Below are 17910 nucleotides of genomic sequence, written 5' to 3'. Positions count from 1 at the left end.
TGTTTGGTTGGTTAGTAAGTTAAGAGCTTGATATGCATCTATCAACTATTTATCTAATAGAGAGTTTATAGGTCACACATAAAGAAAGTTGATCAAACTCTAGAGACATAAAATTATTCAAATTGAATCTGGTTTGAAACCCAAATAGAGGATTTTGAGTCTTAAAAGGTCATTGGGCTTGAAGTGTAATTAATTTCACCTAAGGACTAAAGTCTAATAATCCTTAGGTGTTTGTATGTGTTTAAAAATATGGAAGTTGGAGTTTATCTAATTAGATAAAGATAAACCTAGACGAATTACCTTGACCTTTGTATGACCGTGCAAGGATCATGCATAGGTGTACATGGTCCTTTGATAATTTTTATCCGTTTCGAAATCCAGATGTATCATGGATTGTATAAGATTGGATAAAGATAACGAACGACCGTACATGATGGATACACAACCGTACATGGTGGCTTTATATATATAGACACAAATTTCATAATTTCATAATTCTTTTCGGCACACACACTCACGTATGTTTGTATACAAACACTTTATAATTGTGCATCATGTTTTAATAGATTGTAATGTACAATTTTAACCTTTTTCCAATCATGCTCTGATTGGATATCACAATGCTTCTTCCCTAAAAAGGATTTTACTTGAAGGAAAATACAAAAATAAGAGAATCGGAATTGAAAAAATAAAAAAAATCTAAATTTTATATTTGTTTTTTTATGGAAAATTTATATTACAACAATTACTTGTCAAAAGAAGAAGAAGCCCGTGTGAGTCGGCACATGTTAAGGCATTGTTTGGAAAAGTGGAAAGTGGGCCATTCCGCTCACAGGGTTTTGTTCAATTGATTTGACATGTCCCAACACTATTCTGCTTCAGATATTATCAATTGGCAGGACGGCTACAATTAGAGACGTCAATGGGCCGTGCCGGGCCGGGCCGGGCCGACTCCAGCACGGCCCGTTGGGCTAATGGGCCGGGCCTGAGGCCCAAACAGTAATGGGCCTTCGGGCCGGGCCGGCCCTTTGAAATATAAAGGCCCAAAGCCCGGCCCATGTACTAACGGGCTTTAAACGGGCCGGGCTGGGCCTCAATAAACGGGCCGGGCCGGGCCTTATTAAATATTTTTAAAAAAAGTTTTAATTAAAATTTTTAAACACAAATTATTTTTCAATTATTAAAATCGAGAACAGTACCCCGAATATTTTATTTATAATCCCTCACTTATGGCGGAGGAATACCGTGGTTACATGATAAAAAATATTATAAATTGTTAATAAAATACAAATAAATTAATTTACATATTGTATAAATTACAAAACATAAATAAAATTTATCTACTATATAATATTTATCTATTCATCTTCTACATCCAAATCTTTGAATTCTTCAAAGACATCTTCTGTCACACGATTCTGTAATTTAAAATCAGCTTTGATCCAATCTTTCATGCACATTATCGCTTCGACCATATTTGGATGTAAATTGGATCGTCTATCATCCAGCACACATCCCCTGCACTAAAAGCGGATTCCGATGCTACAGTTGACACCGGAGGTGTTAGTAGATCTCGAGCCATGGCTGCAAGCACAGGAAAGGTTTTTGCCTTGTCTTTCCACCATGCCAAAACATCTAGTTTTTCAGCATTATATCTTTGAATAATTTCAGGATAATGGTCAATATTTATATAATTGTAAAATTGACTATAATTTGTACTTTGACTAACAGTTTGTTTACCTTTGCGCAATAAAGACCATATGCGTGACTTTTTTTTACCTGAACTACCAGAGCTTACCTCTGGTGCAGAACTTTGTCCAGTTTTTCTATATTTTTGTTCATAAATACTATACATATCAAATAAAAATTCTTGAACATATTCAACAGAATTTACATTGCTATTAATTGACAAATTTTCATTAATAACATCAAATAAATTTTGTAATCCATTAGTTTTTGCCCTAGGATCTAAAATAGTAGCTGCAGAATAAAGTAAAGGAATTTCACTCCAATATTTTTTAAATTTTTGTTCCATTTGCATACATATATTTTGAAAAGCATTATGAGAGTGACGATACCTATGTTCTTTAAATATATCACTTATTTCTACCATATTATATATTATAGAACAAGTTGTCGGATAATACACACCTGAGCAATGATCTGTGGCTGTTTTCAATGGCTCTAACAAGTTCATTAAAGCCATAGCTATTTCCCAATCTTGATCAGTCAAAAAAATAGGATCTTGCGAATCCATTGGTTGGGTATTGAAGTATCGTGTTATAGGAACTTCATACCCTTCGCATGCTTTCAACATGAGATATGTTGAATTCCACCTAGTGCTAATATCTATTTTTAATTTTTTCCTTCTTAACCCCATTGATTTACATAATTGATGATATGCTTGTACCCGTGATGGGGATGATGAAATATATGCAATGGCATGTCTAATTACTTCTAAATGTTTTTTTGCCAAACTCAAGCCATCTTGAGCGATTAAATTAATAATATGACATGCACACCTAACATGAAATAATTTTCCATTAAATGGAGGAGATAAATGATTATGCATATATTCAATAACTTTATTATTATTTTTAGCATTATCTAAAGTAATTGAAAAAATAGAATTATTAATTTTATATTCATCAAAAATATTTGCTAATGAACGATAAATTGCAAGACCATTATGTGGATATTCTAAATTTCTAAATGCAATAACTTTTTTGCATAATTGCCAATCAGAATTAATATAATGAGCAGTTGCACAAAGATACCCTATACGTTGATTTGTAGCAGTCCATAAATCAGAAGTTATTGAAATAACACCATTAAAATTACTTAATTCTCCAATAATTTTTATTTTCATTAGTTCATAATTTCTCAATATATCTGACCTAAGAGTTGACCTAGGAATTCTTCTAAATGCTGGTTGAATACTATTTTGCATCATCCATTCTAAAATTTCATCTTCTGCATAACTAAAAGGTTGATCAGAAGCAACGACATACCTGGCCATGTAATCTCGAACCTTCATTTGATCGTACGTAAAAGTTGACATTTCTCCCATATGTCCAGAACCGCTCGGACCTCCTGCTGAAGTGGCACCTGGACCAACAGATCGCGATCTGGTGAATGCAATTTGTTTTTGTCCTCTAAGTTCATGTGGAATTTTTTTACAGTAATCAGTAACATGTCGGCGAAGATGTCCCGTCCCACTTGTACTTGCACATGTTAAACAAGAACCGCAATGTTTGCATACTGCTCGACGAATTAATTTCCCCTCTATTGTTTCCTCTATTCTATCAAAGTGTTCCCATACCATTGACGTTTGTTTTCTTTTTCTCTCTGTCGAACAATGCGAACCTGTACCCGTACTACTTTCACCTATTGGTGCTCTACCTATCCCACCTTGTGCATCATCAATAATATCATCAGCGCCAGCATGATAATATTCAAATGGATTGAATTCATTTGACATTGGATCCATTTGTAATATATTGTAATGATAAAATTAAAATAAAATGAAATTAAAAATATAATAAATAGTTGAGATTGAGAGTTTGAGAGATTGGGAGTTTGAGAGATTGAGAGTTTGAGAAATTTGTAATTGTAATTGAAAATGAAAATGAAAAATTGAATAGGTTTTTATAGGAAAAAATCAATTAATTAAAAAAAAAATTAAAACAAAGTTTGGCAACGGCTACTGGCGCCAGTAGCCGTTGCCAACGGCTTCTGCCTCTGCCTTGTGGCAGAAGCTAGCCAACGGCTTCTGCCAAGGCAGAAGCCGTTCTGCCAGGCAGAAGCGTTCTGCCTGGGCTTCTGCCATTTGGCAGAAGCAGCTTCTGCCACCAGGCAGAATTAGCTTCTGCCACCAGGCAGAAGCAGCTTCTGCCATTTGGTAGAATTTGCTTCTGCCATTTGGCAGAAGAAAAAATTAAAAAAAATTATATATATATGTGAACAGTGCCGGGCTGGGCCGGGCCAGCCCATGAGTTTAATATTAAGGCCCAAGGCCCGGCCCGATAAGCCCATGGGCCCGGCCCGGCATGCTACAGTACCGGGCCGGGCTTTGTCGTGCCCGGGCTTTTTTTCGTGCTTCGGGCCGGGCCTCCATTCGACCCGGCCCAATTGACGTGTCTAGCTACAATTCAAAGTGTTGGTCGAGTGGGCCCCGGACAAAATAGGGTCCACTTCTGCAGTCCATTTGGCTGCCTCCAATTTTGTCATATGCAATTTCTCTTCCTATTTCCTGTCACTCTTTTCCCCAATTATTTGGGAGTGACATCGTTTTGGTCTTAACAAGAGAAATATTCTCTAATTTAAATAATTTTTTTTTTCCAGCTCCATACAAGAGATAGAATTTACAATATAATGTAAATTAATAGTTGAAATTTTCGTAGCCTAAAAATATAGTTAGAAAGTGTTTGATTGGTAATATTTTATTATTAAAATTAAAAAATTATTTTAAAGATAAGTTATTTAAAAATTTAATAAGTATAAATGATTATTATATTTGATAAAATTTAATAGATATAAATAATTATTATATTTAATTAGAGATAATAAAAGAATATTAGTATATTATTTTACTTAAATATTTTAGATATAATTATTTTAAAATATTTTTTTATATTATCTATCATGTTAATTGAAAATGAGGTTTTATTTGTTTTTACAAATTAACAAATAATAATATAATTATAATAAAATCAAGATTATCTTAATAATCTTTTAATACTTGAGGTGGAGATTACCTATCACATCAACCTTGATAATAGAAAATTACTATAATATTTTATTACTGATAAACTAAACAAATTAATACAAGTAATAAAAGATAAATTATCAAAATAATCTTTCTTTACTATGAACCAAACAATCCCTTAATATTTTAACCCATTATTATCTCACTATGAAACTCAAGTAGTTAGGTTTAATTGATTCACAAGTCCTGGGATGATTCAATTTTGTTCGAATTTAGTTTGTGATTCAATTTAAGTTATATTAAACAATTATTAAAACAATGCCATTTTTCTTATCATTGGATAAGACAACGTCGTTTATCCATGAATTCAAACTACAAATATAAAATCAAAATTTGAGTTACGGATTCGAATTAAAAATTCAAGTTGAATTTCAATTGAATTCAAGTTACTCTTAATTTTGACTTGATAAACTCGAACAGAATTTGAGTCAAATCATATTTAATTTAAGTCAAACTCGACCTAAGAAGTATTTGAGCTCAACTCGGTTTATATTCACCCATGTGACATAATGCCATCATCTTTCTAAAACTTCTTTCACACATGGTATTCCTTGAAGAAATCAAGAGGCTGGATTTTCATATTTATTTTAATTTTCATAAATAAAAAAGTGAAAGAAAATCCCAGTCTTCCTACAAGTGGGATGACTTAAAAGAAAGAAAATCCAAGTGCCTTCGGTGTTTTGCAGTGAAACAATCATGTTACATTTTGTCGTCATTTCCTTCCATTTTAGTTCAATTTTTTTCAACAAACTGTGCACAGTTTTACACTTGGCACCCACATTTTGGCCATCAGCGGTCCTTATTCACGCGGTTGGAATCCAAAGAACTTTCCACTCCCATGGGTAGCCAAGTTCTTCTTTTCCTCTTCTTCCTCTTTCTTTCATGCATGTAGCCCATTTTTTTGTTACATAGAATTTGCCATTTCAATGGTGAATAATGCTGCCGCACAGAACTCATAGTACACTGTTTGGCTTTATTTGTAAAGAACTTGTACGTCTGCAATGTATTTTAGACCACAATAATCTTACGGAAATATGATTAATAATTGTGCCAAACTGTTCAGGACCATTGGTACAATACTTGAATTGAAAAGCATCCAACCACATAACGAAATTGAATTAATATCAACATGTCTCACTCTTTAACAGAATTAACATCATGTCTCACTCTTTATGCTGATTTCAAACCAATTCCAACCCCACCTTTGCCCTTTAAATTATCATCAACTGGGTTTCATGCGCCCTTCCTCAGAATCCCTCTCCTGCCCTAATTTATTTGTCTTGTCTTTGCTCACGGTTAATTTACACATCCAATTGCCAATAAATGACTTGTGCCATGTCCCCAACACCGTTGTATATGTAGCATGGAGAGCCCAGAAGTTTTGACTGTGCACTACCTACATGTTAGGGTTGGACAAACACTATAATTATATGTGATAACTTTAATATCTAGTGATATGAATCTTAAGAGAATTATATCTCAAAAACTAATTATGAAGATTGAAAAACTTAAAGTGATATAACTTTTATATTAGAAGCTCATGTTTTTTATTATAGGATTTAAGTCTCATATCTTATATTTAAAATCCTAAAATATACATCTTATCAATAACTAGTCATAAATCAACACTTAAACCAAATAACTCAGGCTTTGATACACAATTGAAACACTAATGTTACTTTTATATATATATATATATATATTCTAATGTTTTAGTAACTTTATAAGTTATCCATTGGCCTAATTATTATTTTTATTTTAATTATATAAGATAAAGATTTCTTCATGCATGCATGCTCGGACCTAGGGAAAGAATCCAAGAACAGGAGGAGAAGGGCCGCAGTGATTAGTTTCTTGAATGGTGGAGCCTTCTGCATAGAAAACAACGTTTGATTATAAATTAAGAAATGCTAATTAAACAAATAGTGGTAGGTTCGTTGGTGTTGGGCAGTTGGCAGTTTTTTCTGGTAAAGTCGGTTGGTCCATCAATCCAATTAAATTATCTTTATTCTTTTGGTTCACCATAAAATTAATATATTTTACTCAATTGGAGAAGGCGTAATCACTATGTCCCACGCGAACTTGGATAAATTAACCATTTTCCACCCTTTCAGTTGGAAAGTCCATTTTCCACCATCTGTTAAATTTGATAATAAAATATGTTACATTATTTTTTTAATAAAATTTGTGAAATGATAAAAATGTTATCTGTTTTTACTGAAGTTAAATAATAGTTAACCCTATAAAAATTTATAAAATTATTGCCTATTCATGATTAATAATTTTTATCCACCTCTTATTCATCCTAAAAATATTTTAACATCTTTGTTGTATAATCAATTTAATCTGGATCTATCAGATTTTAATTAGATCTATGACTTCTCATTAGATCTACCACTTTTGACTCCTGTTGCTCCACTACTTGCCACTTCCGCATCTCCTCCTCTAACCACTCCAATTGAACACCTCTACCCCAAAAAGTTTAAATTCGGTAAAGAATCATTCAATTAGTGTGAATTGTTAAACTCTTGATAATAATTTAAATATTTGTGCATACACTACTACAATTTGGGAGGTGAGAGAAAATGGTGTGTGAAAATTTTCCAACTAACAAACACATCTCTTTTACTACTTTCTTCTTCCTTTGTGTGAATGTAAGACTCTCTCAATTCAAGACCAAACACCTAACTCAAGTTGTTTAGTTTCTTTGAATGCAAAATGAACCCTTTTTCTGAAGATAAAATAAAGAGTAAATTTGTCGGGCTTATTTAATGGGCAATTCTATGGAGTGCCACCATATACCGCTTTAGTTGCACCTCCACAAATTGCTCTTGCATCTCTACCACCACCAACCAATTCAATAACTACTCCATTTATAGCGTCATCACCTCTGTCACCCCCCTAATCCATACACCTCCATTTTCTACTTTTGCATCTCATTTACCTTAGTAAAATCCTTTAGATAGCAACTCACCCATGTCGCTAACAAGTTCAGGGACACTGCACCTGTTGACTATTTGGAGTTTACTGCCCTATTTCTCCTCCAATCCTTAACTCACATCTCAAATCATAAAATTACAACTTCCAGATTTATCGGCTCCCTTCTAAGTGTTTTTTGATGACCAAGAAATGAGAAAAGAGAAAATGAGAAAAGAAGAGAAAATAAAGACGCATATAAAATAGTTAGGATGAAAATGAAATTTGTTTATACTATTAGAGATCTAACTAATATTAACCCTAGTATGTATCATATAAAATAATAAGATTACTTATGGACTATTAAAATCAATTTCTAACTTCAATGAATGGGTTAAAAATACATTTTTTAAACTCAGATGGTAAACATTGATAGTTTATAAAAGTTTTAAGTGCAGAGTAGTCATTAGGATATTTCATGCTCAAACAACGGAAGATTAATTTAGGTTTTCAAAGATCAATATTGGGAAATGATCAAATGATTTGGAGATAATACACATGTGCTACCATGTGCACACGTTAACCAATGACTATAAGACACTGAACCCTTTGCACCAGATCTCTCTGAAAGCCATTTGAAAGTTCTAAACAAAATATTACAATATTTGTTTCCCGAATTCGATCAATCATTTTAGAAAATTAATGAGAACCCACATGCATTCTAGTGTCAGAAATACATTTCATCTGCCGTATCCAAACAAAGATAATAAAGTTCTCAATTCCTTAATCAGTTATCCAATTACTATCAACCTCAATTAATTAACCCACAAATTCTATTTAATTAAACTATATTAGACCAGTAATTATCACGTGATCTTCCACTTCTCATGGATCACAACACACAAGCTTTAACTACTTTGATACTGGATCATTGTTGAACCCACAATGCATTAATTTTGAAATAATTAGATTTGCTATTACGATTAATTTTAGGCCAAAAGACTTATTCCCATCCAATGTTTGGTGTATTTCCAGTATCTCTCGTAGGGTTTTAAAAAATTAAACACCTATTATTCTATTAAAATTCTCAATTAGAGTTAAGGGTAAAATTGCTATTTAATCAAAAAAATTTTAAAAACTAAAATTTATCTCATTTATCTCCTTAGTTTAAAAAACTAATAATTTTTCTCCCACCCAAAGGATTAAAAAGTTACCATTTTCCCCTAGGTTTTTTCTCTTCTCTGGCCATCTCCTTCATTTTGGCCAACAATTGACGCTTCCCATCCATCTTCTTGTGTTGGCCACTCCAGAGTAGTCATTGGCAACCAAAGAATCAGATGAAGATGAATTCATCTTCATCCGACAAGGAGATGAAGACGAATTACCTTCGTTTCCTTGGATAGACGAAGATGATTCGTCTTTGTCCTTCCAGACAACACTCAGACCTTGGGTGGGAATAAGTCTTTTGGCCTTAATTTTATTATTTATCAAATGAAGTGTTGTTGACTGTAACCTTGAATTAGTCACTTTAGGATTCAAAAGAGGATATAATTGGTATGTACTACTTAATGTTCGAGTAGACCTAAACTCTTATTGAGTGGTCTTGCTCATGTGGTGTGATTCATATGGATAAAAGCGAAAAAAAAGACGGAAGAAAAATTTATGTTATATAGTCAAAATTCTTTTTCGATCTAACTTATGGATATGACTCCTAATAATGGCCAATGAACAATGAACAAACATCACCAACTTGTAACTTGTAAGATAGACCTTAAGCAAGAGATTTTTTCTTCTAGAAGTCACAAATTAGGAAACAAGAGACCAAATCCACTATGATCACATGTAACACATATAGGTATGGCTAGGGTTTATTTGTCTTTTACCTCTTAATTTGTGTGATTTAATTGTATTTAAGTGATTTTGATGATGCACAAGCAACACGTTCGTGTGTGTTGACAAGGGTAGAATGGTCATTTGTCATGTGAAGCATAAAAAAATGGCTAAGTTTAGAAAAAAAAACATATGCCCATGCATGTTAACGTACATGCTCATGTGTTGTTAATGCATTTTGAATTTTGAATAATATGCAGTTTTATGGAATTTTCAGAAATTGTCATTAATGGGTAACGACTTACACACTCATATATATTTCCGTGTAAACGTCGTTGATTAATGATTGGTCAACTAGGACATGAAGTTTGCCTGTTTATGTTTTAAGAACGATTATGTGTGGGGTAAAATGACAAAAATACCCCTAAAAATTAGGCAAATTGAAATAAAGCTAAGTGTTGATAGAAATTAAGTCTAGATCAAGACACCTACCCATCCCTTGATTTCAGCATCATCAAAGGATAGGTAGGCGAAATTCTTTCCTCTTCTTTTGTTCGCTGCCATATTTTGCCATGATTGTCTATTTTGTAATTTGATTGATTATATGAAGATATATGCAATCTACATATATATATATATATATATATATATATATATATATATATATATATATATATATATATATATTATTTATTGTATGTGTGAATGGGTTTAGGGCTATGAGGATGATAGGGTATAAGAATCATATACGTGAATTTCTTTGAGTTTTACTATGGGGTTGTTATGTTGTGGGTGTTTTTGGATTAGTTTTGGTGAATGGAATAAGGTAGGGGTGGTCTTGGATTGTTTCAAGATGTTTTGTTGTTGAATCACTATTAGAACTTCTGTGACCTTAGAAGTTGCAGAGGCAAGGTAGTAAAACTGGGATGACTGTCCTATCGCGAGGTAGGAAACAATGTAGTCATGCATTAAAGGTAGATTGGTAACTTAACTATCAATGGTTTTTAGCACATGGGAATGAGGTCAAAGGGGAGAAAATTGGAGGGGGGGGGGGGGGGGGGGGTTAGGGGACAACAATCCCTACCGATTTTAGGATGATCGTCCCTCACAATAACAAAAAAGGGACATCATTTTGAGGGTTAGGAAGAAGATGTTTTGCCCTTCGTGTGATGATTAAAGGATGTAAGAGACGGTTGAGATGTCTATTCCAAGTAGGTTCATATAAGAGGCATCCAAGATATCCGTTGTGATAGTATATGAGTTGTAAAAGGCATTCGCGATGTCCATCTCATTGGTATATGAGTTGTAAGAGGCATCCAGGGCATCCATCTCATTAATACACGTGTTATAAGAGGCATCCGGGATGTCCACCCCAATTCTCAATAAGGTGTAAGAAGCATCTCAACTTGATATGCGTATGAGACGCCAAATGATATGGATAAATAGATAGTCAAGCTATCTAAGGATATTCTGGTAATGCTCAGTGATTGTGTGTGCCTACTGGGTGAATTATCACTCATGTGTTTTGCTTTGGCTTACAAGTAGACATAAGGGTAGGGCAGACGGGGATGCTAGTGGATTAGCTCAGTGACCACACAACCACCATCAAAGACTTTCTATTTTAATCTTTGAATTAAATTGCTTTGGGACCATTTCTTTTGATTATTATTAGTATGATTTCAATAAATTGTTGATTTCATATTTTTATTTAATAAATTACCGAGGTATTTCATGAGGTTATTTTTTGGATTTTATACATATGAGAATTGTTACTGTATATATGACATATCATCCTAGTAAATTACTTATAGGGGTATAGTCTGGAGATAGGGTGTTACATAATGATGAAAGATGAGCATTTATAGCATAAAGAAAAGGGATGCTCGTCCTTATAGTGACAAGGAGGCATTGTCTAGAGGGGATAGTGATAAGGATGCCAGTCTCCTATGAGACACATGCCCTTCCTTATAGTGATAAGAAAATTAAAGCCCATGTATCCCAATGAGGGATGCATGTTCATAAGGAAAAATTAAAGTAAAAGGGGAATCAAGTTAGATGTTTATGGGGGTCATCCCGAGATATAATACAAATTTCAAGGCGTATAGTAATACCTAATATGCTTAAGAGATGAAGTGATAGTAGGGCATGAGTTATGAAAAGGTGAAAACTAAGATGAGACCATGGTGATTTGAGGCTCGAGATACATATATGCTAAACATATCATAAGATTGTTGTGAGGAGGCACTGTGAGTATATGTTCCTTCTACTGCCTGTAGTGTAAATGTTAGTTTTAATTCTTATATTTTGCTTTAAAAGTATAATAAATTTTCTTGACATTACAATATAGAATAATCATATACTTTGTTTTTATTTTTTAATATTTTGACAAATAAAATATAAATGCTTAGTAAAAATAAGTTTGGCATTTGGTTTGTCAATTAATAAATAATTTCGGTAATAGTTGATCACCAAATTAAGTAGTATGATAAGATTATATCTATCTTGACTATAAAAAGATTATTGAGATAACTTAATTTTGTTATATTTTTACTTTTACTAATTAAAATTTTAGGACTAAAATGTCTTCACATACAATAGAAATAACAACAAAACCTAAAAGTCTGTTGTGACTATTTTAACTATTTTTGTATAATTTCAATTAAAATTACAAGCCACCCAACCCACCATCCAACCCACCAGCCATCACCACCACCACATTGCCACCTCCACCTCCCACATTCTACCAACACCCTTGAAACCTTGGATCTCAATTGCCAAAACTTTAGATCTTGAAAATTCCATCCAAAATCAAGGAAGTAGTTGCTTGCAAATTTGGAAGCAACCACCTCCATAGTGGTTGACCCTAGAGAAAAACCTAATCATTGTTGCACACACCATTGATTGTTTAGAGCACTGATAGTAGTTGAACTCGCATTCAACCCCACATTTTGATTATAGTTTTCCCCTTACCATTTAGCTAGGGGCTTGTTTCTTTGATTCGTTGTTGTTTTCCACATGTTCCCACACATTTTGATTTATTTAACATATTTAAGAGCATTAAAGTAAAAAGGAAAATCTTAATATTCTTTTATTAATCTCAAAGAAATATAATAATTATTTATATATTACCAAATATGATACTAATTTATACTCTATAATCTTTCAAGTAATCTATCTTGGTGATAATATTTCATTATTAATTGTAAAAGATTATTCAAATTAAACACATCTATAAAAGATTACACATCTATAAAAGATTTTTAAGGATTTTAGAAATGAAACATATATTAAATTAATAAAACTATGTATACCCATTTTAAGTACACAGTTGATGTATGTCATTAAGTGATTGATATTTTGAATTAAGAATAAAATAATACTCAATCACAAAAAGTAATACTCAAAATGAATAATTATAATATTTGGTTATATTAAATAACTATATAAAGTTGGAGAAAAGAAAAATATAGTTGGGGTAATTAAACTCAGTCTCCCTTGGTGGCACGAATCTTATATCTTATAATTAATTAAAAATCAGATTTGACGGCAAATATATGTTGGACTGAAGATAAGGTCAGAAAAATCCCATGCATCAAAAATATTAATTTCATTTAGAAATTAGTATGCTCTTGTATTGTATATAATATGGATTTGATTCAGGTGAATATAATATCCAAGTAGTTAAATATAGTCATGGAAATTTATTATAATCAAATGTGTTAAAGGTCATCCATGACATTAGGGAGACTAATCCTACTTGTAAAAATAAGTTAAAAATTTAGGTTTGAAAGATGATGAATGGAGGATATGGTTGTTACCCCATGATTGGAACTTAATTAAAGCTTGTTCATACTAATTAATTAAACAAATGGAAGATGAAAGAAGGAATCTTCACCTAAAAAATGGGCATAATTGTAGTTTATGGAGGAGAAAATCTAATTTCTAGGAGATTTGCCAACTAATGACAATGTGAAGGATGCCATTGCACACCACACCTAACTCTTACTGTCTCTCAATCACGGAGTAAACCATTCATTAATTTAATAAAAAGTTTATAAAATAATAAAATTATGTGCATAATTTTATATATAAATAATGATATATCACCATATGATTAGGTTCAACTATCTGACACATCGTTGTTTGTATACAAAGTGCTATATAAAAGTTGTACATATAACACTACTCAAATATCATTTATATGTTTTGAAAGGATTACTTTCATTGACATATATAATCTATCTCATGTCAACCTATCACCTTCCTTCAAAATCTGACGTTTGTAGCTATCATTTGGTCACAAATAAAAGGGCGTTTGGTTCAAGGTATATAAAGATTATTTTAACAATCTATCTTTTATTACTAAAATTATTTTGTTTGATTTATCAGTAATAAAAGATTTCGATAATCTTTTATTTTCAATGATGATATGATAAGTAATATAGAATGTAATCTTATTATCACTTTTATCTTAGAGATCAAAAAATTAATAAGGTAATCTTGATTTTATTATAATTTTATCTTTACTTATTAATTTTTTTAAAAATAATATTTTAAAATGAGTAATCTTGATCAAAAAATATTTTAAAAATAATTGTACTTAAAAATATTTAAGTAAAAATAATAATCTTATAAATAATGAATCTTCAAAATAATTGTATAATTTTGATAATAAAATGAGTAATTCTATGTACATATATTTTTAGTACACAAATATATATATATAAAAATATATTATCATATAATTAAAAATTAATTTATTATTAATATAAAATTATTATATTATATTATAATATATATATATATATATATATATATATATACACACGTGTTTTTATATTGATATTATATATATATAAATTTTTATTATAATAAAATATTTTCCGAATTAAACATACTGCACGGAAAGCAAAGAGCGTGTGGGGCAATTGGTCATTGATGTGAAATAGATACGAGAGTGAAAAGCAAAACCCAAACGAACAGAACATATTCGCCACGTGTCGGTCATGTGGTTCTCTCTCAATCAAACCAAAACTAATTCCACTTGAGTTTTCAACGCGGGGTTACAAAACCTAACTAGACGTGTCGTAAACACCAATACAATAACCAACCAACCCCCCATTGCCAATTCCTCCAATACCATTTTTTTAAATTTCTTTTCTAATTTTATAATAATATTTAAAAACTTAGTTAAATTAAAGTCTTGGTCAAATTCTTTCCGCGATTAAGGAACTCTCTTTTTTTATCCTTTGGCATAAATTACTCTCCAAATCCCACAAGAAAATGTGAAAGCGAGAGAGAATGAAAGAATTTCTGTTGGTGTCTAGGACAAGACCCAAATCGTGCTAACTCGAGTTTAAAAATTAGTTTGATTTAATTTAATTTAATTTAAATATAAATTGAGTTTGAAATAAAAAGTTTGACTCATTTTAAAATTAAATTAAATTTGAGTTATAAAGAATTTGATTCGATTTAACTTATGAATTAAATAGACATTTTGATTTGATTTAAACTTAGTTTATAGTTTGATTTAAATTATATTAAATAATTATCAAATTTGAATCAAATTATTTTTATTCAAATCAAATTTGAATCACTTTTATTAAAAGTTTAATAAATTTGAATCAAACTTAAATTAAATTATTTTTTATTTAAATCAAATTTAAATTAAAAAATATTTGAGCTCCGACTAAGTCGTATCCACCCTGATTAGTGCCAAGTTTTTAAGCAATCTTGCATCTCATCCCACAATCCTTTCTTCTCTTCGAACATACACGTGGCCTTCTTTTACGTGTCCACCATGGGCCCCTTTTTCTCCTCCCTTCTCTCCATATATACCCCCCTGCCCTCTTCCTCAACACTCAATACTCAACACTCAACACTCCATTTCTCCCTGCTTAAAATCACCCACATTACGGATCTCACTTCTTGGCCAAATCGAATTCTAAGTTTGTGAAAATAGATAACCATGGCGGCAGCAGTGGCGACGGTGATATGTTCTTGGGTGGCTAACCCTCACTCTTCTTCATCTTCTTCTTCATTGGAATACGTGGCTTCTAAAAGGCCTAACAATAACATCAATTGTTCACTTCAAAGTCCTTCAATTCTTCATTTGCCTAAGGAATCTCCCACTTGTTCTCCATTGAAACAGTCTAAAGATAACTCTAATTTTCTTTCTTTTCCTCAAAACTGGAACTTTTTTCAACGAGCTGCAGCTTCGGTTGTGGACGCCTTTGAAAACGCCTTGGTTTCGCACGAGCGTCAACACACACTTCCCAAAACAGCTGACCCACGTGTCCAAATATCCGGGAACTTCGCCCCTGTCCCGGAGAAGCCCGTTTCTCACTCCCTTCCGGTCACCGGAAAAGTCCCAGATTGCGTTCAAGGTGTCTATGTTCGAAATGGAGCTAATCCTCTCCACGAACCGGTCGCAGGCCATCACTTATTCGACGGAGACGGCATGGTTCATGCAGTTCAGTTCAATAAAGGCTCCGTTAGCTACGCCTGTAGGTTCACTGAAACCAACCGCTTTGTTCAAGAACGAACTTTAGGCCGTCCAATGTTCCCTAAAGCCATTGGTGAACTCCACGGCCACTCAGGCATTGCAAGATTGCTTCTTTTCTACAGTAGAGCTCTATTTGGCATTGTTGATCCCAGCAATGGCTCCGGCTGTGCCAACGCCGGACTTGTTTACTTTAACAACCGGCTTTTAGCCATGTCTGAAGACGATTTACCTTACCATGTTCGCATCACTCCTTCCGGCGATCTCAAAACGGTGGGTCGTTTTGACTTCGATGGTCAGCTTAATTCAACAATGATAGCTCACCCGAAAGTTGATCCTGTTTCCGGCGAATTGTTCGCTCTTAGTTATGATGTTATTCAGAAGCCTTACTTGAAGTACTTTCGTTTCTCCCCCGACGGCTCAAAGTCGCCGGATGTTGAGATTCCTGTTGATGAACCAACAATGATGCATGATTTCGCCATCACTGAGAATTTCATTGTGGTTCCGGATCAACAAGTTGTGTTTAAACTCCCGGAAATGATTCTTGGTGGCTCTCCGGTGATTTATGATAAGAACAAGATGTCAAGGTTCGGGGTTTTAGACAAGAATGCCATTGATGCTTCGAAGATTAAGTGGATTGAAGCTCCAGATTGCTTTTGTTTCCATCTATGGAATGCTTGGGAGGAGCCTGAAACTGATGAAGTTGTTGTAATTGGTTCATGCATGACTCCTCCGGACTCCATTTTCAATGAATGTGATGAGAATTTGCGGAGTGTTTTGTCAGAAATTAGACTCAATCTAAAGACGGGTAAGTCCACCCGCCGGCCGATAATTTCAGAGGCAGAGCAAGTCAATTTAGAGGCCGGAATGGTTAACCGGAACTTGCTTGGAAGAAAAACCCGGTTTGCGTATTTAGCCCTGGCTGAGCCATGGCCGAAAGTCTCAGGCTTTGCAAAAGTTGATCTTTCCACCGGAGAGGTCCGCAAATACATATACGGCGACCAAAGGTACGGCGGCGAGCCTTTCTTCTTCCCAAGAGGGTCTAATTCTGAAAATGAAGACGATGGCTACATTCTGGCCTTTGTTCATGACGAAAAGGAGTGGAAATCTGAGCTGCAAATCATTGACGCCATGAATTTGAAGCTTGAAGCCACAGTTATGCTTCCATCTCGAGTTCCTTATGGTTTTCATGGCACTTTCATAAGCGCCAAAGATTTGGAGAAACAAGTCTAATTAAAGTTTATAAAGTTCTTTTAGACCCCAAAGATTGGCTTGAGTGAATGAGCTGAGAAATTTCCAGGTGATAGAACTGGGTTTAAGACCTGGCCATGCCAAGCCAAAACTTGATTCCCCTGTTAGAAAAAAAAAAAAAAAAAGAAAGGTTATAGAGTTTTAGCATATGAAAGAAGAACCAGAGGGATGAGTTCATGTACTTCCCCGGAATCTCCTCTTTTGTGGGGTTTTGTTTCTTTTTGTTATTTAGTAGTGATAGATTTTGAGAAACCGGCATGTAGCTTCTGGGTGTAGCTAGGATTGAAGCTCAGATGGTTTCCACTCTCTGCATATTCTTTCACTGTATGTGCATAAATACATATAAACTACAGCCAGAATGTTAGCAAAATTTTATATCTCAATTTCCATGTTCTGTTTCTCTCTGTTCTCTCTGTGTAAATATATACATAATGGTATTTGCATAATTTCAAAATTGGGACCAATGGTATTGGAGATATGGATTTAATCTGAGATACCTCAAGATAGTTGACAGTTTGGTCTATTTCATGAATTTGAGAATAATAACAATGAAAAAAAAAAAAGATTGAAGCACTTTGACATGGAAAAGGGCAAGTTCATAGATAGATAGAATTATGATTCACTAAATTCTTAGACTGATCAA

At 33.2% G+C, this 17910-nt stretch overlaps 1 protein-coding gene across 1 annotated transcript; it reads left to right on the top strand.

Annotated features, from left to right (window-relative positions):
* Window positions 1-15374: 15374 nt before the first annotated feature.
* Window positions 15375-17650, top strand: LOC123202160 (9-cis-epoxycarotenoid dioxygenase NCED1, chloroplastic-like). Its single transcript, XM_044617949.1, has one exon. It carries the CDS (start codon window positions 15483-15485, stop codon window positions 17247-17249), a length of 1767 nt encoding a protein of 588 aa, XP_044473884.1. The 5' UTR covers window positions 15375-15482; the 3' UTR covers window positions 17250-17650.
* The last annotated feature ends 260 nt before the right edge of the window (window positions 17651-17910 follow it).

The sequence above is a fragment of the Mangifera indica genome, chromosome 18, assembly GCF_011075055.1.
Source record: "Mangifera indica cultivar Alphonso chromosome 18, CATAS_Mindica_2.1, whole genome shotgun sequence".
Taxonomy (NCBI): domain Eukaryota; kingdom Viridiplantae; phylum Streptophyta; class Magnoliopsida; order Sapindales; family Anacardiaceae; genus Mangifera; species Mangifera indica.
Note: the sequence above shows the minus strand (reverse complement) of the source record. Positions and strands in the feature narration are given on the sequence as shown.

Bases quoted from the DNA above. Each gene is read 5' to 3' on its own strand.
- LOC123202160 (XM_044617949.1), top strand. From the start codon at position 15,483: ATGGCGGCAGCAGTGGCGACGGTGATATGTTCTTGGGTGGCTAACCCT.